General features: G+C 41.9%; 1 protein-coding gene across 2 annotated transcripts; it reads left to right on the forward strand.

Annotated features, from left to right (window-relative positions):
• The first annotated feature begins 3959 nt into the window (after positions 1–3959).
• pfkfb1 (6-phosphofructo-2-kinase/fructose-2,6-biphosphatase 1) lies at positions 3960–23792 on the forward strand. Of its 2 annotated transcripts, none has more exons than XM_056275481.1 (14): positions 3960–4011; positions 8353–8478; positions 8645–8741; positions 9408–9474; positions 9758–9832; positions 10011–10067; positions 20371–20492; positions 20607–20814; positions 21387–21533; positions 21793–21897; positions 22093–22222; positions 22375–22437; positions 22523–22587; positions 22936–23792. In XM_056275481.1, the coding sequence occupies exons 1-14, from the start codon at positions 3960–3962 to the stop codon at positions 22993–22995; spliced, it is 1374 nt and encodes a 457-aa protein (XP_056131456.1). In that variant the 3' UTR covers positions 22996–23792. The 2 variants fall into 2 exon arrangements, with proteins under 2 accessions (XP_056131456.1, XP_056131455.1); XM_056275480.1 differs by lacking the exon at positions 3960–4011 and adding an exon at positions 6228–6344.
• Positions 23793–24040: the final 248 nt, after the last annotated feature.

Here is a 24040-nt window from a genome sequence, read left to right on the forward strand (position 1 = left end):
TGCATATTTTAATATTCCCAGGCCCTCTGGAAGATGGGGTGACTTAGCTGTTTTTATAAGTTGGGTCTTAAATGCCATGCTGTTACTTTTGGTAATTTTATCTCCTTTGAGGTTTTATGTTTTTGAATCACTGGCCCTACACCTTTACTCTGCATCTTAAGCTATAGGCCCCCTAATTCAGTTAGTTTTATCTCTGAGTTTTCTGACCTTCTATCTATTGTTAGCCAAAATATGACACGCTGCTTATTCTTGGTGATTTCAATATTCACGTGTGTTGTCCTTCCCATTCCCTGTCTTAACATTTTTTGGATCTTATAGACTCTTAACTGCATTCAATCTGTTGAAGGGGGCCACACATTCCAAAGGTCACATTTTGGAATGTGTACTCTCTTCTGGTTTCTCTGTTGAGTGTCTTAATCTGGTGGATATGCTTGTAACTGACCATAAAGCTGTCGTTTTCAAAGTTCCACTACAGCTCGCTATTCCTAGTCACTATCCGAAAATACGCTCTCGCATTCTCAATGCTGGCTCTGCTGTTAAATTCTGTGATGCTTTTAATTCATCATCCTTTAATCCCTCTAGATCCCCCCTCAATCCAGATGCACTGCTAAATTCATTCAATGATCAGTGCCTATCCATCATTGACCAAACTGCTCTGTTTAAAACTAGGAGACAAAAATCAAATAACGTCCCCTGGCTGAATGATCACACTCATGCCCTTAGAAGACTCTGTAGAAAATCAGAACGACAATGGAAGGTCAACGAGTCTGAATTAGCACACAACACCCTTAAAAACCATATGTTAATTTGCCAGAAGGCAGTTAAGGATGCGAGATCAGTGTACTTCGCTGAACTGATATCAAGAAATAACCACAATCCTAAAATTCTCTTTAGGGTTCTATTATTAATGGTCCCTCCACTTGTTTTTTTTTTTAACCTGATGTTGAGTTGTCTGAAAAATTTCTCACTCATTGTATAAATAAGGTGGAGAATATCAGGTCCCAAATCCAGCCTGGCCCCTATATTCGCTCCATTCCCCATGTTAATTATCCCTCTTTTACCCAGTTCCAACCAATTACCATTTCCGTGTTAGAGAGTAGTCTCCAATATTAACTCCTCCCCCTGCATCTTAGATATCATTCCCACTAAGCTGCTCAAGGAAGTATTTTCAACTGTTAGCCCCATTATTCTGCAAATTCTAAACAATTCGCTGGCTTCTGGTTCTTTCCAGACAGGAAAAGCATGTGATTGTTCACCCATTGCTGAAGAAATCCAATTTACATCCTCTGTCATTAAGTAACTACAGACCAATCTCCAAATTGTGTTTTTTATCTAAGGTTCTGAAGAGAGTAATTTCATCTCAACTGATTTTTTTATGAACACTAACAGTGTTTTTAACAGCTTCCAGTCTGGTTTTAGAGCCCTTTATAGTACAGAGACAGCTCTACTTAAGGTCACAAAGGACCTACTGCTGACCACAGACAGAGATGACTGCTCGATTTTAGTTCTTTTAGACTTAAGTGCTGCCTTTGACACAGTCGATCACAGCATCCGCTTACATTGCTTAGAGACTTGGCTTGGCATCAAGCGCTCGGCTCTTAGTTTATTACGCTCTTACCTCACCAACAGCACTTTTTTGTTGTTCTGGGTAACTCTACTTCCTCGATGGCTCAGTTGAGTTGTGGTGTCCCTCAAGGCTCAGTTCTTGGCCCCCTTCTGTTTCCTATATACATGCTGCCCCTTGGCCAGGTCATTCAAAATCACAATGTGTTTTATTATTTTTATGCTGGCGACACTCAGTTCTACATGCCACTAAAACCCAGACATCCCAGCACCCTAGCAAATCTTACAACTTGCCTCTGACATTAAATCCTGGATGTCCGAAAATTTTCATAAACTTAATGATAATAAGTCTGAGGTCATTCTGTTCGGTCCCCCAAATTCCATCAGCCCTTTTGTTACAAATCTTGGTGGTCTGTCAGGCTATCTTAAGCAGGCTGCTAGGAATCTTGGGGGTAATATTCGATGCTAACCTCGGTTTTGTGGTCAAATCAAACATGTTCAGTCATGCTTTCTCCGGCTCAAGGTAATCTTGAAAATTAGGTCATTTTTATCAATTGTTGATCTGCAAAAAGTTGTACATGCTTTTATCTATTCTTGGCTCGGCTATTGTAACATATTTTACTTGGGTATCAGCAAGGGCTCCCTCCACCATCTGCAGTTGGTACAAAACGCCACTGCTCAGCTCATTACCGGGACAAAGAGGCATGGACCATATCACTGCTGTGCTTGCCTCCCTACACTGGCTCCCTATTATATTTCATATTGATTTTAAAATTTTATTGCTCATTTTTAAGGCCTTAAATGGCCTTGCTCTTAGATACATTTCCCGATTTATTGACCTTCTCAACCATTAAGATCCACAGATGGAGCCCTGCTGGTTATTCCCAGGTCTTGGTTTGTCACAAAGAGTGATCAGGCTTTTGCTGTTAGAGCCCCAACACTATGGAATTTTCTTCCTATTGAAATAAGACAAACCAAGTCCATCCATTATCCATTATCCAAGCAGCTTATCCCAAATGGGGTCACAGGATGCTGGAGCCTATCCCAGCAGTCATTGGGCAGCAGGCAGGGAGACACCCTGGGCAGGCCGCCAGTCCATCACAGGGCTGGCATATTCACACCTAGGGACAATTTAGTATGGTCGATTCCCCTGAACTACGTGTCTTTAGACTGTGGGAGGAAACCGGAGCACCCAGAGGAAACCCACGCAGACACAGGTGGAACTTGCAAACTTGCAAACTTTTAACATTGTTTTAGAAGAGCACTATATAAATAAAGTTATTATTAATGAAACAAACTATGTACAACAGGTTTAAAGAATTAGTAAGCCTTAGTGGAAAATAATGCCCTGAGTGTGCATAATAATCAAAAGAATATACTTTTCTATTAAGGCTTTTTTGATTGTGATTAGAGTGGCCTCTTGGCCATCAACAAATTAGCTACTATAGAATACTGGGTAAAAGTACCCCATCAAGGGCAAAGAAAAACTGTTTGGAGTTTTACGCTGTCAGAATGTCATGGTAGACTGGGTAGTTGTAAGGTAATTGGCCCAACACAGCCAAACCAAACTTCATTGTAGCCACAGTCCTCTCCTAAATCATTGCATGGCAATTTGACATTTACTGATGTGAGTAGACATTCTTGCAGAGCTTTAAATGATGAACATCTCAGGAATGTTAGCTGCCACAGCTGCAGAAGGCAGAAATACTATGCCTGTCCCAAAGATCCAAATGTATGTTACTATTCCTGTTCGTCAAGTGAAGTTTGTCTGGTACATGGTTAAAGGCCTTATAGAAATTGCTCCACATGTCTTTAGCATACTGTAGAACATACTCATTATTTCTTGTCATTTGAATATGTATATATCAAGACATTATACCCTCCTTCTGTAAGGACTTAATGATACTGTCAAAAAAAACAAACAACAACAACACCACCGCATAGCCAATAATAAGGCTGGGCTGTTGACGTTTAAAGGCTGTACATTAAACATTACACACGTGTTCACGACAAGTGATAAGCGTTGTGGTAACGTGAAGGTTACCATCTCTCTCTCCAGTAAACACCCCCCCTCTCTGTCACCTCCTTCAGCGACCTTTGCTCTTGTTGTGAGTCGCCCTTTAGTGCCGCCTCTCCCTCGCCATGTGTGTGCGTTGTGAACTCCGGCCCTGGCAAACATTAAAGGACAAGCCCATTGCACTGCTATCATATGTCCATGTGTCATGAAAAGATAAGGGTCTTGGAGTTGAGGGGTGGGCTGGGAATATTTTAGCAGGGGTTTAGTTGCTTTAATAAGAGCATCATTACTGCAGCAGCTGTCCATAGGCACGGACAGCGACTCTGAACCCGACAAACACTGTTCTGGTCTGATACAGTTGACTGGAGTATTAGAGAGCATGGAACTGCCCCAGATGGAGTATGTGAGGCGCCGCAGGTGTGACAGCGCAGGTGAGGACACGGTAGAGCTGCCGGGTACATGAATTGTGCTATGCATGCTTGGAGTATTTACCATAGGTTTAATTATCATGCCATAGCCTTCAAAGGACTGAGTTACTGCCAGGCAATATAGAAAATAATATGATAATCATAATGGATTCTACTCGATGCATAGTATATCGCGATATCTGCTTACATGTGCAAAAATACCATAATTAAGAATCCAACTTAGGTTCAATGCATCGAACTGTTTGGTAATGTTAAGGATGATATCGAACCAAAACTAGTGTTCAATTAATACTCCCTTCAAATATTTCATACCTCATTTTGTGAGAAATTTTAGGTAACAGATTCTCGTTGCCACTAATTTAGAAAACTGTGTATCACAACATAACAATATCCAAATTTCACCCTGATACAACACATTGAAAGATGATAAACAATAATACTGAATTATTGCTCAGCCCTTGACTGACTACTACACAGACACACAAGAGTAGAACTAAGCAACAGAACAGGATGCTTTATACAGTTACGAGATCAAATTTTGCTTTAGATGTGCAGTTGTTATATGGTGACAGGAAGTGGTCACACTCTGACTGCATTGTTTGTTCTGGCAAAGGAATAACCTGTTGGTTATGTATATGTCACACATTGCTGAATTTAGTTCAAATGCTTTGCAAGACAGATACAGAAGTGTTTATGTGACGCTAATATGAATGTTGTGAATATCCCTCATGAACACCCCCAACAATTTCCGACAACTCACCCAACTGTATCACATGAAGATACGAGCACGTACTTATGTTTCATCAATTTGGAACCAGATAAACCCCATAAACATCTAATCTGAAAGAAGCCATGCTCATAAATTGTGCAGCAGATTAAATCTCTTGCAAAAGACTTTCTATGTTCTAAACGGTTGAGGGAGACAGAAAGCGAGAGAAAGAAAAAGGAGTGAGAGGAAGGGGAGAGTTGAAGGGAGCAAGAACAGTGAGTGACAGCCCTCTCTCAGTATAGCCATTGCTCTTGTTTGGGAGGGCAGGCTGAATTCCTGCCAGGGCAAACCCCTAACAGGATAGTATGTTCCTTCTCTAAATACTGGGGCTTAGCCCAAAACAGTAACACTGGCCATTAGTGACTAGCATAAACACTGCCTGAGACCAGATCTGCCAGTTAGGCTTTGAACATTGGCCAAAAATGAAGTAAACAATGTGCCTTGTGCGTAATTAATGCGTAATTAATTTAAAAAAAACGTGACATTTGGTATGAGGTTTGAGCTCTGACACTCTGACACAGATTGTCCAGTTATGTTATCTTGTGAGCAACTCTCTCTTGGGGGTTATGACTGGGACCAAGAGGTTGTCAGAACCACTATTCTCTCTCCATTAGAAACTGGTAATTTAGAGGTAGTTTTTTTTTTTCAGTCACTAGATTACTAGATTACTGACATTTGTCATGTCTCATCAATTAAATCATCTATGATGATGTGGTTGTTGCATAAATAATACTGTAAAGAAAATCTATAATTGCAACATGGAGTATTTATAGTAAAATATCATGCCACACTACATGAACCCCGAATTTATGCAGCTGTTACTGTCAGCTACTGTCAGCAGCTAACTGTACTCTAATGACCTTTAGGAGAACCGTGAACTCAAGAGAGAATAAATTACTTACAAGTGCCCCCCTGTGGTACAAGAGAGAAAGCGTCACTGTATGTCCCACAATATGGTAAATAAGCAATGCAGTAAAAAAATCTGCTCTTCTTAATTCAAGAAAGGTTCCCACTTATGCTGTTAACTTTCTCAAAGGAATCTGGCCCTCTGACATGGACCGATTCATGAGTTACCGGGCCTGTCTGTCACCAAAACAAATGTAGTGCACGATGTTCCCGACGGCCTGACATCACAACAACAGGCCAGGCCAACTCTAGGACTGGTCTCTTAAGGCCTTTCTAATTGAGAAACAGACGAATAGACAGACGAGCAGCCTGGCCAGAGGTCCTCCCCCTCCTGCCTACCAAGTCCCTCTCCTTAGCAACAGTCAGCTGACCCAAGTAGAGTTCGGTGAAGCACACACACACACACACACACACACACACACACACACACACACACACACACACACACACACACACACACACACACACAACAGATAGGGGCTGTGAGTCTCTCTCGTTCAGACTCGCCGCACTGCACAAGCAAAGTGTTACAGCGTTCGCCACCCAGGCCGCATGGCTCTCACAATTGACACGTCCACAAAGCAGAAGGAACTGACACAGACACCACTGCTCAAGATATGGGTGCCATGGATGGGCAACAACTTGAATCGCAGGAGAGGATGTAAGTGAGACTACAAAATAAAACAGCCTTAACTGAATAGCTATGACATGCATCATATCTCGCTTCGTTTTATTACTCTCCTGCAGAATACCTCATGTATACAGCAGTCATGTGCTCATACCTCATAGTATATACAACAGTCATGTGCTCATCTGCTTCTTTTGACACTATTTTGGGTCTTGACCATGGAAACCTCTGTTCTTGCTGGTTTATGAATGAACTAAGACCTCTTCAGGGCAGCAAGAGGGCAGATAGCTGTCCGTGGGAGACAGAGAGGCTGCCAATGGGATAAAGGCCAGACCACACTGAGTCAGGGAAGAGTTGGCACTCTGCTGTGTGACTGACATAGTCTTGTGAGCTTCCTGCTGATGGTGCAGACTCCATTCATATCAGAAAGGCCCGTAGCCTGCCTCTCTCTCAGTTGCTGTATTGATACAAATAGGACACCAAGACAAGTGACTGATGTCATTTCTTTTAGCACTTACTCATTTTGCAAAAATCCCTTTTGCCAATTAATACAGCAAAGGCAGGTAAGCATGTAAAAGACAACATAGCTTCAAAGCAACATAAATGCCAAGTGTGTATTTTTGATTGCATAATGATTCAAAAATACATTTTTGGATGTATTTGTGTTTCCTTGTGTATTTACACTGCCTTACAGTATTTTATCATTTAGCACTGAGGTACCCAACATCTCTTATGTTGGATATGCTGTAAATTCAATATTCATGGATTTTCTTTTCCCAAGTTTGTTTCGTGAAATGATTTGGGCTTCTTTTTTTTTTCATTTTAGTCCAACACATGGCCTTAGATGTATCCTTTAAGTGTGTGTGCTGTCTACATTATAATGAAGATATTAATGTTATAATCAGGATCAGAATACTTTATTCATCCCCGAGGGGAAATTGGGTAATCTTCTTTATAATGAAGTTATAAAGAAGTTATTACTGCTCCATCTACTTGAAGGTCTCTGTATTTTAAAAGGTACAATCCGTAATGGCATGTGCCATCATGGCTATGCGATAAATGAGCGTGTGATAAATGAGCACTCTATTGACAACAAGACACATGACTTATCTCATCATTGTGTGAACAGTGTGTATTTGTTTGAGAAATGGGGACAACTGAAAGCCTCAAAAGGAAATGAAAGCAACGCAACACCAGCAAGTTTTCTCACTCGGTAGTAATAAAGCGAACAATGTTTCCAAAGTCTGAATTGGGGCAGACAGCCACCGTGAGCATCAAGTGGGGATTGTAGCTTTAAGACACTTGGACAGGAAATCTCCTATTAAGTGGGAGCACTGCGTTGTGACTGTTAGCCATGTGGGCTTGGTACACTTTGCAACTCTGGTTGCTACCCAAGAGTTGGCTACCTGGAAAGAGGAAGCATCTGGTTAGTGTATGCCATTCTTTAATTCTTCAGTCATGTGCTTTCTGTTATCGTGGAAGGGTTTTTTTTGTTTTGCTTTTTTTTAAGGGGAGCATTCAACAATTAAGCATATTAATTGCTTTCTTTATTTTGCTTTGTTTTTATTTGCTGGTTGGCTGAATTTTTTTTTTATTTCACATGAGATGAGACAAAGAGAGGGAGATAAATAATCATGTGACATCTTACCCTCCTTTATTGACATCTGAGCTGCACCTTGGAGCTCTCTGTGTCTTGATTAGGATTACCTCAGCAGCCAGGTGGACACACACACCCACACCATGGGTTTTTGCCAGCTCCCTAACAACAGTATTTAGTGCACCAGGTTTTGATGGTTTTATTCATCATCGTTTGTCTTTGAAAGAGCAAAGAGACTCTGCTCTTCAGGATACTTTGAATCATAATGGCCCTGGATGTTGTGATATCTTTTATTCAATAGTGCGAAGTCGCACAGTAGTTTAGAGGAAGATTCACAAACATTTTACATTTAGATGCCATATGGAAACACTACCACGACCCAATGTGTTGAGCTTAGAAAGACTGACCATTAAAATGACTCCTTGGTTTTTCTGTTCATCCTAGCATCAGTACCACAGCTTTGCAACTCCCCCACCATGATAGTGATGGTGGGACTGCCGGCCAGAGGGAAAACCTACATCTCAAAGAAGCTCACCAGATACCTCAACTGGATCGGGGTTCCTACCAAAGGTCAGTTTTCAAAATCTATATATGAACGAATATGTAAACAAACACAGAAATAAAAAGCAACCACCCAATATTGATTGTCTTTATGTTATCACTTGGTTTGCCTGTTGTTTATTAAGTTTAGGTTTTTTTCTCCTTTACTTCGTATTCTCTGTTCCTCTATCCTCAGTGTTTAATGTGGGTCAGTACCGTAGAGAGGCCGTCAAGACCTACAAAAACTTTGAATTCTTCAAACCTGACAATGAAGAGGCCATGAGCATCCGCAAGTAAGAAGGAAGATGCAGGGGCATCCGGGTAGCATAGCGGTCTATTCCGTTGCCTGCCAGCACAGGGATCGTCAGTTCGAATCCCTGTGTTACCTCTGGTTTGGTCGGGAATCCCTGCGGACACAATTGGCCGTGTCTGCGGGTGGGAACCTGGATGTGGGTATGTGTCCCGGTCGCTGCACTTGCGCCTCCTATGGTTGGTCAGGGCGCCTGTTTGGGGGAGGGGGAACTGGGGGAATAGTGTGATTCTCCCACATGTTAAGTCCCCTGGTGAAATTCTTCACTGTCAGGTGAAAAGAAGCAGCTGAAGACTCCACATGTATCGGAGGAGGCATGTGGTAGTCTGCAGCCCTCCCTGGATTGGCAGAGGGGGTGGAGCAGCGACTTGGACAGCTCAGAAGAGTGGGGTAATTAATTGCTGGATACAATTGGGGAGAAAAAGGGGGGAGGATCCAAAAAAAAAAGGGAAGCTGTACATTAGAGTAGGCTGCTCCAGGTACGTAAATTGCCAAATTTTACAAAAAATGAGATGATTCTGTAATTCAATGTTCAGAATCGTAAATAATCATTACTCGTGTGAATGTAGTAGTGGCACAGAAGTTTCTGTGTCGCAGTCTGTTGAATTTTGTGATGTACATCTATGTGTCTGTGTCTTCTCTCCCTCAGGGCTTGTGCAGCGGCTGCCCTTAAAGACGTGGCAGCTTACTTCTCAAAGGAACAGGGTCAAGTAGCCGTGAGTAAGAGGACAACTGAAACTGTCCACCTCATCACAATAAAAACGTAGTCAAGATTACCAAAGACTTAATAGCATAAATTCTACCTTACAAATAGTAGTGTGTGAGTACGTGGTTGTACTTGACACTTTTACATTTACATTCATCCCCTTGATTGCTAAAAAATTATAAATGAAGTAAAAATAAAACTTGTGTAATTCATTTATACTTCTACAGGTGAATTCATTCCAATGTGTTATCAAAATTCCTTATTGATAATATCTCGTCTACTGTTCCATCAAGGTATTTGATGCCACCAATACCACAAGGGAGAGGAGGGCTGTCATATTGAGCTTTGCCAAGGAGAAGGGCTACAAGGCAAGTACAGGTGTGCCTGTGTTATTGACTATCTCACAGCAATATTCGAAATCCCTGCATAGAAAAGATACCTACGTGGAAAACAAAAAACAAAACACAAACTGAACACAAGTCACAATAGAACAGCATTGTATTTCACCACAATAACAAGCTAACTCGTTGAATATTTTATTTATAGGTGTTCTTTGTGGAATCGATCTGTGATGACCCAGACATTATTGCAGAGAATATAAAGGTAAGATTCGCCCTCAAAGTCCGTATGTTTTTTTTCTTTGTACGTCCCTTATAGATGTGTACAACCTAAACCTAAATTTTCTGGTTAACTTTGAATTATTTCTTTCTTGAGAAACTACTTACTCCAGAGAATATGATTTTACCTGGAAAAATCAGACAATATCACAACGCAGTGCTGGTTACCTGTTAGACAAGAAATTCTTTATAAGACTTTACTGACCCCTTTTTAAGCACAGTGAGGTCTGGTCACAAGCTATACTTAGAGAACGCTGGTTATGATATAACCACTGTTCCCTGAAGGAGAGGAACGAGGCACAACACATTGTATGGGATATAACGCCCTCTTCAGTCTGACTGAAGACATCTCTATTCATGCTCAAAAGGCAAAACGATGTGCGGTGACGCATGGTGGCCTGGTCCCACCCCCTCAGCTATATAGCATCGTCACCAGCAGCATACCTTAGTTTGTCACACCATTCTTCACTGAGCTCTTCCAGCGAAGCGGGGTGAGTGAGAGTTGTACCTTGTTCCTCTGCTCCTTTTTGAATATAATCCTACGTTCCCTTTTAGTCGATCCACCCAGTACACATGTTGTCTGGGACGTATATTCACGCCCCACAGAGCAGGAACGAACCAGCCTAAATAGACCCGACAGAGAGCACATAGTGAGCCACTGAAGGGGCCACTACATCTAAACGTTAAAACCGCACAAAAGTGTGTGGAGAAGCCCAGCTAGCTGCTGCGCAAATGTCCCGGGCAGACATGCCCTTAAACAAGGCCCAAGATGAAGCTAGTCCTTTGGTTGAGTGTGCTCTCACTCTCCCAGGTAAACTCAAGCCTCACCACTGTAAGCCAGAGAAACGGCCTCAACTATCCAATGAGAAAGACGCTGCTTTGACAGAGCCTTGTCCTTAACTGGATTAGCAAAGTAGACAAACAGCTGATCACATTTATGAACAGACTGAGTAAGGTTAACATACGTGCGTAAAGCCCTCACAGGACACAACATATGCAACCATCTGTGCTCCTCTGAGGTGAAAGGAGGAGGAGAGAGTGGACTTAACTCAAAAGCAAATGAACTGTAGGACATAGGCTGACTTTAGGAATATACGCTGTTTTAAGGCACAGCGTCATCTTGGTATCCCCTGGTGCAAAAACCATGCATGCTGGATGTATTGGTAAAGCATGAAGATCCCCTACCCTTTTAGCCGATGCCAATCTTAAAAGGAGGGCTGTCTTATATGAGAGAAACTTTGTCAACTGACTCCAAGGGTTCAAAAGGTGGCTCACACAGAGCATCAAAAACCAAGTTAAGATCCCAGCAAGGAATGTTAGGCCACACAACCAGTTTCAACTCCTGTACGCCTTTTGTAAACTGTATGGCCAGAGGGTGCACCCCGGTGACACTCCACCAAAACTCACTTGATAAGCCAATACTGTAGCTAAATATACCTTAAATGTGGAAAAGAAATGGCCCTGCTCCAACAGGTGCTGGGGGAAATGTCACAACATCCACCACATAACATTGCAATGGAATCAAACCCCATCCCTGGCACCACTGCTCAAATGCATGCCACTTATAAGCATACAGGCCCCTGGTAGGTAAAGCCCTTAAGACTGAATGGTAGCTACACCGTTGCAAGGTAGGCCTCTGGCCATTATGTTTAACCTCTCAACAGGTAAGCATGCGGGCATCACAGCTCTGGGCAGTGATGCACTATCTCTCCCCCTGCCCAAGACAGAAGATCCTTGCAGGTTTGGAGACACCATGCCCCCCCACCACCATCACCATGACGCCGACTATCTCCACATACCACACTTTTGCTGGCCAACAGAAAGCCACCAGAATCATGAGTAAGCCTCCCTAGCAGATCCTCTCCAGAGTGGGCAAAATCAACTCCACTGGTGAGAATGTATACAGTAGAGTCTGAGGCTATGGATGAGCAAGAACATCTATTCAGCATCTATTCTGTCAGAGAGAAAAACAGAGGGTAATGTGTCTTTTATCTGGAGGCAAAGAGATCTACTTCGGCCCTGCCAAAACAATCCCATATCTGCGCCTCTACCCTGGGGTAAAGTCTTCATTCTCTGACCAGAGGTGGTCTTCTGGGAGGAGGAGGTCTGCACCTCGATTGAGGTGACCAGGAACGTTTGCTTCTCTGATAGACAAAAGATACATGCTGCTTCATACCAGCAGAGTGAGACAGTTGAAGTAGGGAGTGAGTGCGAAAGCCCCTTTGTCTATGTGACACCACTGTCATGTTGTCTGTTTTGATCAGAACATGGTGACCCACCAGATCAGGCTGAAAGTGCTGTAGAGCTAGAAACACAGCTAGACGCTCCAAGTAATTTATTCGGCAATGGTTTCCACAGGTGACCACACTCCCCTCACCATTACTGTGGCACAAATGGCCCTCCAGCCCTTTAACAAGGCATCCATGGTCACCACTTTGCAGTATAAGACTCTGCCTATAGGGACCCCGTATAGCAGTAGGCGTGGTACTCGCCAAGGTAACATACCACACATGACATACCTGCCATACAACACATGATGCAACATAATTTTAAACAAAAAAAAACATGAATCATTATTTATTTGAATGGTCAGCATGTAATATATGTATTCTTTTAACAATAAAGGCAGAGTAAAATGTACGAATAAATTAATTGTGATGGAAGCTTTTTTATTTTTTTACGGTGCTTAACTCCACCTGATGACGTTTGAGATGCTATGTGGCGGTGCTGAGCCCTGGACAGCCACGGCCCAATTTAATCCCTGTCAAGCAGTATACGATCATTGTGGTCTTCAACTGTAATAACACATCCAAAGCAACATTTCAGAGCCACAAAAACCATTGCTTTCCAGGCCTTAAGCTACAGCCAAAATAACACACCTTGTAATAATGCAAAATAGACTCACCAGTGATGTTTACTGCTTGAAAAGAAAATATGCAAGACAATCTGTCATCTGGGCAAACTTTTCAATAACTTTTCTGTCGAAGTCCTCCAATCCATGAATTAATTAATTTTCAATTGATAGCATAGCATAGCAAATGCATTTACCCTCTGTTGCCCCATGGGTCAAATAGTGTTGTGTGTGGCTGTGTAGCAATGCCAATACCGTAAATGGTGTTTACTAAACGTCTTGACGTACGTCATTCATTCTATTATTTTTTATTGGCTGCTCTCAGCATGGAGCCAACATGAGTCTGCTCCACAGCTCATTATAGAAAGCATGCTGAACATGCGTATGTTGTTTTCAACTGCTGACTCAGTTAAACGAACGCTGACGGGCCGGCCCCATGCTCACCAAAAGATAACTGCTAGGAGAAGTACTGACCTTTATGCAACAGGTACAGGAAGACATTTGGAATGTATTGGACAGTGCTACCGTTGTAATAAATGCAATAAATGTGAAACAATGTTAGATATGAAGGGGAAAAAATATTACTTGTTACACTGAATTACTGATCATGTCATGCACTGGTGACATGATGACGTCTCTATATGAGGGGCCAGTGGGGCCTGGCCCCTCATATAGAGACGTCATTGCTGGACAGTGATATTATGGCCATATCATTCAGATTTGCCAGTATTTGTATTCCCCAACTCCGCAGGAGGATTAACGCTGCCTCGATACATTTGAACGTGTGTGGAGCTAGCAACAGCCTGAAAGGCAGAAGAAAATATTCGTAGGTGACCCCTTCGAAAGCAAATTTCAGATACTGTCTGTGATTTGGATGAACCGCAATATGAAACTAAGCATCAGTCAGATCTATTGATGTGAATCACTGCTCCGGCCCTACTGTGTTTACCTGCCATAGTTTTATCATCTTGAACTTGAATCTAAAACTGCCGGTAACACTTTATTTTAAGGGGTTGGAAATTACCTAGTAATTTCCTAGTAACAAGGTGGTAGTTTTTACAGGTAATTTTACAGCTAACCCTAATCCTAACCCAAATTACAAGGTAATTTCAACCTTATTTCTAAGAAATTATGTGATAATTACCACCTTATTACTAGCAAATTACTGGGTAATTCCCGACCCCCTAAAATAAAGTGTAACCAAACTGCCCAATTATAAATAAACAATGCAAATTAATTCATAAACAATAACAACAGTATTGTGGCTCACCACAATACAGAACACATCCTACAATACAACAAAAAAACTATACCCATTTCTGTCCTCTGCCCTAAAAATAAGTCAAGAAAATGTTATTTGTATAGCCCATTATCAAAAATTACAAATTTGCCCCAGTGGGCATTACAGCAATACACCATCCTGTCACTTAGACCCTCGCATTGGATAAGGAACAACTCCCTGAAAAAAAAACAAAAAAAAAAACATTTTAACGGGGAAAAAATAGGAAGAAACTTCAGGGACAGCAACAGAGGGAGTGCAACAGAGGAGAGATCTCTCTCCCAAGACGGAGAGACATGCAATCGATGTTGTGTGTACAGAATAAAACACAATTTACAGAATACTACATTGAAAGAGGATAACAGAATTATAAGATATATGAAGAATGTGATGAGGAGGATGCCAAGCAGTGTCCAGATGCCATCGGAAAAAAACAGTGACACATTGGAGTGAGAGAAGGATATAACATTGAAACAGGATAACAAAATTATATGGATTTATAAGATATGTAAAAAGAAAATGTGATAAGGAGGATGCCAAGCAGTGTCCAGGTGGCAATCACTGTCACCGTGGAGACCTGGGAGGAGGACAGACTACACGTGCACTCGGGGGAGACTTACATCACACCATTTACATACACAGAAGAGAAAGGAGAAGACAGCATCCAGAGAGAGAGAAAAGACATGAGAGAAGAGAACAGTTTCAATTGTCGATAATCTATAATCTCGTCAGCAGAACAGTGCTTGATCAATTCATTGAGAAAGCCAACCTGCCATACAATACAGGTTGTGAAATACTCAATTTAAAGGCAACCAATTGTAGGTTAAGGACGATTTTTAAGTTTTAAATATAGAAGAAATAAAGGGACAACTCAAATACCAAAAATAATAGGTTTTACCTAATTTGGTAAACTGCAACACAAGCCTTGGCAGTATGTCAAATTACACTGTAGACTACCCCACACACATGAGAGACAGAGACAGAGACAGAGACAGAGAGAGGTGTAATCCCATGCTATCAAAGAGCCAAATAAACATTGATAACACAAGTAACACAACGGAAGCATAGATTTTTCTCTTACAATTAAAATACATATTAAAAAATATCTTCTGGTACCCAAAAAAAATAAAAAATACAAACCCCAATTCCAATGAAGTTGGGACGTTGTGTAAAATGTGAATAAAAACAGAATACAATTATTTGCAAATCCTTTTCGAATTATATTCAATTGAATACACTACAAAGACAAGATATTTAATGTTCAAACTGATAAACTTTATTGTTTTTTGCAAATATTCATTCATTTTGAATTTGATGCCAGCAACGCGTTCCAAAGAAGCTGGGACAGGGGCAACAAAAGACTGGGAAAGTTGAGGAATGCTCAAAAAACACCTGTTCAGAACATTCCACAGGTGAACAGGTTAATTGGAAACAGGTGAGTGTCATGATTGGGTAAAAAAGGAGCGTCCCCAAAAGGCTCAGCCGTTCACAAGCAAGGATGGGGTGAGGTTCACCACTTTGTGAACAACTGTGTGAGCAAATAGTCTGACAGTTTAAGAACAACATTTCTCAATGTACAATTGCAAGGAATTTAGGGATTTCATCATCTACAGTCCATAATATCATCAAAAGATTCAGAGAATCCGGAGAAATCTCTGCACGTAAGCGGCAAGGCCGAAAACCAACATTGAATGCCCGTGACCTTCGACCCCTCAGGCGGCACTGCATTAAAAACAAACATCATTCTGTAAAGGATATTACCACGTGGGCTCAGGAACACTTCGGAAAACCATTGTCAGTTAACACAGTTCGTCGCGTCATCTACAAGTGCAAGTTAAAACTCTACCATGCAAAGCGAAAGCCATATACTATCAACAACACCCAGAAACGCCGCCGGCTTCTCCGGGCCCGAGCTCATCCGAGATGGACTGACGCAAAGTGGAAAAGTGTGCTGTGGTCTGACGAGTCCAAATTTCAAATTGTTTTTGGAAATCATGGACGTCGTGTCCTCCGGGCTAAAGAGGAAAAGGACCATCCAGATTGTTATCAGCGCAAAGTTCAAAAGCCAGCATCTGTGATGGTATGGGGGTGTGTTAGTGCCCATGGCATCATGGGTAACTTGCACATCTGTGAAGGCACCATTAATGCTGAAAGGTACATACAGGTGTTGGAGCAACATATGCTGCCATCCAAGCGACGTCTTTTTCAGGGACGTCCCTGCTTATTTCAGCAAGACAATGCCAAGCCACATTCTGCACGTGTTACAACAGCGTGGTTTCGTAGTAAAAGAGTGCGGGTACTAGACTGGCCTGCCTGCAGTCCAGACCTACCTGTCTCCCGTTGAAAATGTGTGGCACATTATGAAGCACAAAATATGACAACGGAGACCCCGGACTGTTGAGCAACTGAAGTCGTACGTCAAGCAAGAATGGGAAAGAATTCCACCTACAAAGCTTCAACAATTAGTGTCCTCAGTTCCCAAACACTTATTGAGTGTTGTTAAAACGAAAGGTGATGTAACACTGTGGTAAACATTCCCCTGTCCCAGCTTATTTGGAACGTGTTGCAGGCATCAAATTCAAAATGAGTGAATATTTGCACAAAAAAACCAATAAAGTTTATCAGTTTGAACATTAAATATCTTGTCTTTGTAGTGTATTCAATTGAATATAGGTCAATAAGGATTTGCAAATCACTGTATTCTGTTTTTATTTACGTTTTACACAACGTCCCAACTTCATGGAATTGGGGTCTGTAGACTAGAATAAAAAGCCAGCACCTCTCCAGCTGGTGGCGCTCTAGGCAATTGGCTTCGCCCATGTGCCCTTGTAAAAATGGGCCTGCAAGGAGGATCAGCTGCATACAACTCAGGCGAACTCGTGAAATGTGGACGTTTTAGAAAGGAGACTTGTATCTGGACATGCACTTTGACAGAAAATTCAGTTCCTCTCTCATGTAACGGGGGTCCCGTGCCGAGGTCTCTGCCTAGTCCTCCCTCATGACAGTGGCGCCCCCAAGGGGTGGCCAGGGGTGGCCACGGCCACCCTGATACTATCCCTGGCCCCCCCAGCCACGAGTCGCATAATGCAGAATATGCTTCTGATTATGCATAATATGCTTCTATCTGATATTTTCATTTTTTATTTCTGGACATTTACAATATAACAATGAATCGTTTAACATGTTACAATATATACATATACATAACACATTAACAGAATTGTTGTGGAGCTCAAAATGTTAACTGTACTGGTATTAGTCTATGCACATCAGATATTTAGTAACATTAACTGTCAAAAAAATAAGAAATCAAAGTATTTCAGTATGCGATTCCTTAACTCTCATACTCACAGTTTTCAATTAGCCTATACATTATGCTACAACAGCATAATAGAATTCCTGAAATTCAGTCATGGCTTTTGGTTTTGGTGTGCCACCCCAAGATTTTCAGTGGCCCCATTTGGCCACCCCTATGAAAAATTTCTGGGGGCGCCGCAGCCTCATGATAAATCTCCTTTACAGTCGACATTAGATTAGCCCCTCCCCCCGCCCTCCTCACGGTGATCCACTACCTCAAGATTAAACTCAAATTAAAGCGGTCAGACAGTTAGTTATTCTTGTATTATCTTGATTTACTTTTGCCTCAGTCCTTCAAGTAAATCATGGTTGCAATAGCCACTTCTCAGGCTATATTGTCTTGACGAATGATAAATATCACAAAGGGAGTGCCCCCTTTGTCATGTTGTAAGTGATGGTTACAACTTTTTCCTTACCTTTTTCTCTCGGTGGCTGTGCCGTGACAGCAGTGCAGTAAACGATCCTCAGTATGACAAGTACGTTATGCCATAGGGTCGAGTCCAAGTTGTACACCGAGACGGGTAGCCTATACAGCCCTACACGTTTCTTCCCAATCTGTTTGATTTGTGAGAAACACACACTGCGGCTCCCGTCAAATCCTGTCCCCCGCAGGAAGGGGACGCACGCGCGCGCGCGCTCACGCATGCAACAATTACGTGACTTACAGTAAAATGATTATGCAACGTATACCGCAAGCTCGGTAAGATAGCTGCGTTAGCAGTTAATGTCATCTTCTGATTACACCCATCACACAAACCAAGTAACGCTAACCATCGTCCAGCCAGCACAGAACGAACGCACCCTTCTAATGGACAGTCCCTTCATAAACGAGCACAGAAAACTGACACACAAATAGGCCCAATGCTAGGCCAACAGCTTAATAATAATATTAATAATAATAATAATAATAATACATCTTATTTGTGGGCACCTTTCAGAGCACTCAAGCACACCTTACAGAATACAGTAAAAAAAAAACAAGCAGCACTGTATCAGACAGCAGAAAATCAAAACAAAGCAGAGTAGACAATAAAAAGTTAATACAACAGATAAGTATGAAATCATCGTCTGCACAAAACTCAATGAAGCGTGTATCAGACTGAATATACCAGTTTGAAAAGGTGCATTTTGAGATGGGATCTGAAGATTGAAAGAGAGTCAATGTTGCGAATGTCTTGTGGGGGAGAGTTCCATAGGCGGTGGGCAGAATGACTGAAGGCTCTAGACCCCATGGTAGTCAATCGGGCCGATGGTGTAGTGAGTTGGAGAGCAGAAGAGGATCTGAGAGTGTGGGAGGGCATGTAGCTATGGAGGAGTTCAGAAAGATATGAAGGAGCTAGGTTATTACCGACCTTAAAGGTGATAAGCACGATCTTGAAGTCAATATGGTATTTAACAGGGAGCCAATGGAGTTGCTGTTTTGCACAAACCCAAGTCAAGTATGGTCCGGTTCACCGTGGGATCTATTAAATCCACCGGGAAATTAGCTGTCTGATTGATATTGTCATTTTCTACATGTGATTTTGTTACCTCCTCTTGAATACCACCATCGAGCTCGGTCTCCATGTCTGCCGGGAGGGGTGGGGCTAGTAGCGTTAGCCTCTACGTTGCTAACAGATGCGCCTATCTGCGTCTGTATTGGCATCCCTCGCGTTTGTAATCGCTTTCGCAGCCATAAATATTTATAATATTTTCGGTAATTTTTTTGTCGTTTTTGCGCTCCACTAAGGTATTTTCGCCTGCTCGTTTTGAATTGTTTCTGCAGAATTACCTTTTCGCGAACGTTTCACGTGACGTCTTCACAAGGTTAAAGTTCAAAATCACTGGGGGTGACTGATTGAATAACACAGGCTATTTTTTTTTTTTTTATAAATTTATTTCTGATTTTTCCCTTTTTTCTCCCAATTTAGTGGCCAATTGATCCCTATTTTAATTCAAACACCCACCCTCATATTGCATGCGTTCGCCAACTGCATCTCTCCGGCCGGCAGTCTCGAAGGAAAGCGCCTCCCCACTTTCGTGACAAGGCGAATCCAGGCCGAACCACTGTTTTTCCGGCACACACAGAGACGCATTCACATGACGAACACAAGCCGACTCCGCCCCCCTCCCGAAGACAGCGTTGCCAATGATTGCTGCTTCATCGAGTCCGGCCATAGTCGGATCTGACGAGACCGGGGCGCGAATCCCAGTCCCCAGTGGGCAACTGCATCGACTCCAAGCCGATGCTTAGACCGCTACGCCACCGCGGACGTCTAACACAGGCTATTTTAAAACAATTTAAGGTTGATAGCACAATAAAGGTTTGCCTCCTGACTTTTTTTATTAAAAGATATATATGTATTTATTTATTCATTTTACTTTTTTTTTGTCCAGCGTTTGGGGACCCCCCCCCCCGCAGTGCGTGCCTTGCCCTACGCCTTTGGGCCCAATCGGATCACATCCATCATTACCTATCATATTTCTGTCTGTCTTGCACTGACCTGCGCTGAAGCTTATCTCAAATGTATTAATGTGTCTTTGATTCCACTTTTGTTTGTGTTTCCACTTACCATTTTCCAAACTTTTTCACAATTTTGTGACTTTAGGCTTCTTTCAAGATTTAATTTCACGAGTAAGATGTTTGCTTAAACTGGATTTAAACCGTAACATAGTTGTTCATTTTCCACTGTAATCCATGTTTCCTTATGTGTAACTATGTCAGATCTGGCTTTGAAATGAATATTGTTACTTTTGGTATTTAGAAAATGTATAATGGAGTATTTCAAATGCCATCCTACTGAAGTTCACCTTTGTTTCTAGCAAGTGAAATTTGGGAGTCCGGATTATGTGGATCGCGACACAGATGAAGCGTTGCAAGACTTCATCCAACGCATTGAGTGTTACAAGGCAACCTATGTGTCTATAGATGATGAGAAAGACAGGTATTGGCCCATCGTTCCTTTCTCTGTAATGCTCAACAAAGGTACAGTGATGTTTTAATCTCCCCCTAATTAATTTACAGCATCAACCACTAATAAAAATCACATTTTTAACAGGAAGCTCTCCTACATAAAAATCTTCAACGTGGGGAGTAGATACCTGGTGAACCGGGTCCAAGACCACATCCAGAGCAGGATAGTCTACTATCTGATGAATATTCACGTCACGCCACGCTCCATCTTCCTGAGCCGTCACGGAGAGAGTGAACTCAACTTATTAGGTTGCATCGGTGGAGATTCAGGCCTCTCCCCCAGGGGCCACAAGGTGAGTGGATCCCACCATAGAAAGAGAGTTTACAATCTTCAGATTAGGGTCCCTTGTGAAGCTGTCATATATTTGAACAAGGACAAACAAGTGTCATGGATGTGAGTCCAAACAACAAGTACTTGGTGAATGTATGTTTAGTACATGTATTCGTTAGGTTTTTAGTAGGCATGAGACTTACAAGAGCATGTTTCACTTAAAGAGTTGCAGGTAGTTCATAGTAAGAGAAAGATGGTACGCTCCGTCTGCGGGGGGCTCACAAGCAGCTGAGTTGTTGGTGTTTATGTTGCACTTGAAATTGTAAAATGTTTTTCGGAATTTCTTCGTTTTCATTTTCAAATCTCAAAGCGCAATGAAGATATTTTAACTTTACAGCCCTGCTATAGTTTTTTTTTCTCTCTGACACCTGCCCCCCCACACACACACAGATAGAGTACTCTGTCTAGGCATGAGGGAATTCCTTGAGGATAACCAATACGGCAATCACCACAGAACATTTGGGATGCAGAGAAATTTTGATTGAAATTTACTCAACAGAATTAGGCATTTACTAATTGGGCATTTCTTTCCAGTATGCTAAGGCCTTATCAGCCTTTATCAAGGGCCAGAATATCAATGACCTGAAGGTGTGGACCAGTCATATGAGAAGGACCATCCAGACTGCAGAGGCTCTGGGAGTCCAGTATGAACAGTGGAAAGCTCTCAATGAGATTGATGCTGTGAGTTTATATATACATCCGTCTGCTTAAAACCTCCAGTCTGGCTGAATCTGTCCAAGAAAACACACCATAACCCTCAGGGGATGGCAGATTAATGTTTTTACGTTTAAAACAAATGAGAGCTGAAAGCAGGTCAACAGATTCATTTGTCAAATATGGGCCTTGTTCACTGCAGTAGCTCCGATTGAAACAATGTCGATAAATAACATTGTATCAGTGGGGAAATGAATGTGCCGCATGTTGTTTTTTTCTCACTAAGGGTGTATGTGAGGAGCTAACCTATGAGGAGATTCAAGAAAATTTCCCAGAAGAGTTTGCACTGCGAGACCAGGACAAGTATCGTTATCGCTACCCCAAGGGTGAGGTAGGTGCCCCTGTCAACACGGCATATGCAGTACTTCCTGTTGTATTTCCACTAGAGTAGAAGGTGAACCCAGTGATTGTGTAAAAGTGCTGGTAGTATTATGTACATCATCATCGGTACACAATGTTATGTTATAATGGAAGCTGGTCGAGTCACTAATTCATTGTTTTCTCTCTTTCTCTGTGTCTGACCCAGTCATATGAGGACCTCGTTCACCGTCTGGAGCCCGTCATCATGGAGCTGGAGAGGCAGGAGAACGTTTTAGTAATCTGCCACCAAGCTGTAATGCGTTGCCTGCTGGCCTACTATCTAGATAAACCTGCCGGTACAGAGATCCAAGTTCAGCCTTGACACATATTGACACATATCTTTCATAATTAGCAACATATTTTGGAGGCTATCCAGTCGTAAATTGTGTGCTGTACATTATGCGACGTGACGGTGTTGTATTGAAACTGCTCTTTGTTTTGCCTGCAGATGAGCTGCCATACCTAAAATGCCCTCTTCATACGGCGCTCAAACTCACACCAGTAGCCTATGGTAAGTTGTCCAAGTCCACAAAAAGTCCGAAACATGCAAACTGTCTGGAAACCTTTCCCTGAGTCTCTTCCTCTTCATTGTGTAGGGTGCAAAATTGAGCAGTTTTACCTTAATATCGAAGCAGTCAACACACATAGAGAAAGGCCTGTGGTAAGTTACCACAAATATTTCATTTGTAAGAATTTGTTTGCAGGCATTCAAAGATGTAACACGGTACGAGATATGAAGCTGTCATATGTCGTGGTGCAGAAAGCAAGTACAGAAGTGAAAATTATATTTCCAGATGTCATAAATCCATTTTGAGGGGAAAACAAAATCCTGGAATTTATGCAGAAATTGTAATGTGAAAATGATCCAGCCTGTAAAAGCGTTACCATTGTGGTGCCATTATGTTTTTATTGTGGTGCCCTCAGTCAGTTTGTGAGAGCTGGTATTACTTTCTTCATAGACCACCCTTAATCAAATTCAAATGGGGCATTTGTGTTGCTCTTGTTGTAGAATGTCGACATCAACAGAAACCCAGAGGATGCCCTGACGACTGTTCCTGACCACGTATGAAGGCTGACTGGGAGACATGGACTCTTATTACATGGGATAAAACCCTATTTACTGATTTAACTTTTTCTTCCAACTAATACAACTTCAATTCAGTGTATACCTTTTTGTAAGAAAAGTTAATGGCATGAGGGGTTGGAAGCCCAATAAGAGAAGAAAGGTGAAGACAAGGGAGAGCCTTGAAAATTGACCTATCCTTTTGCTCACACACAGTCTCTGTGAAATGGTCAACTAAGGACTCATTTCTGTTTCACAGAAAAGGATGAACTCCAACCTTGGGGTAAAAAGGTGTATTTTTGGCATGTTTGTATAATGTTGACTGTGTCTGACTGTAATTTCCTTTCCATACACTTGAAAGGTGTTGTATTTTTTTGTCAATTTTGCTAAAAAAAAGAAGAAGTGATTGTGCAATGCATTGAGGTCAAAAGACAAAGGGAAACATGAAATAATGTACTTGATTGTGGCTGTTTCTTTAGTGGGGCCTGCATCCTTGATACTGACGTAATTAACCCGCAATATGTTTTTTCGGATTTAATTATTTTCCAAGGGTAAAAAATCAGCACCATGGATAGAACTCAAACGTGTGTGTGTGTGTGTGTGTGTGTGTGTGTGTGTGTGTGTGTGTGTGTGTGTGTGTGTGTGTGTGTGTGTGTGTGTGTGTGTGTGTGTGTGTGTGTGTGTTTGGAAAGGGGTAGGCTCTTAAGATTGTATCTGTAGGCTCTGTACCTTAAATAAGATGCCTAACGCCAACTACAACAAATGGGTTTGAGTACATACAGGAAATAAAAATCAAATGACAACAATGCCTTCAGTTTGCAGAAGTGTTATGGGGTTATTGTAGGCCATATACTACTGAACAGTCCTCACGGATCCAATAAAATAAAATAAACTGGGTTTACGAAACACTCAGCCAAAAAAGACTTATTCTGCAAGTCGCTGCACATACTTTTTTTTTTCTGTCTAAAATCAGATTAGGAAACTCCAAAGTTGTGCCAGGTGCCCAACTCTTACAGGGAAGAGAGAAAGGGAGACCGGCGTCACGGTCTCT

The sequence above is a fragment of the Lampris incognitus genome, chromosome 2 (genome assembly GCF_029633865.1).
Source record: "Lampris incognitus isolate fLamInc1 chromosome 2, fLamInc1.hap2, whole genome shotgun sequence".
In the NCBI taxonomy this organism is placed as follows: domain Eukaryota; kingdom Metazoa; phylum Chordata; class Actinopteri; order Lampriformes; family Lampridae; genus Lampris; species Lampris incognitus.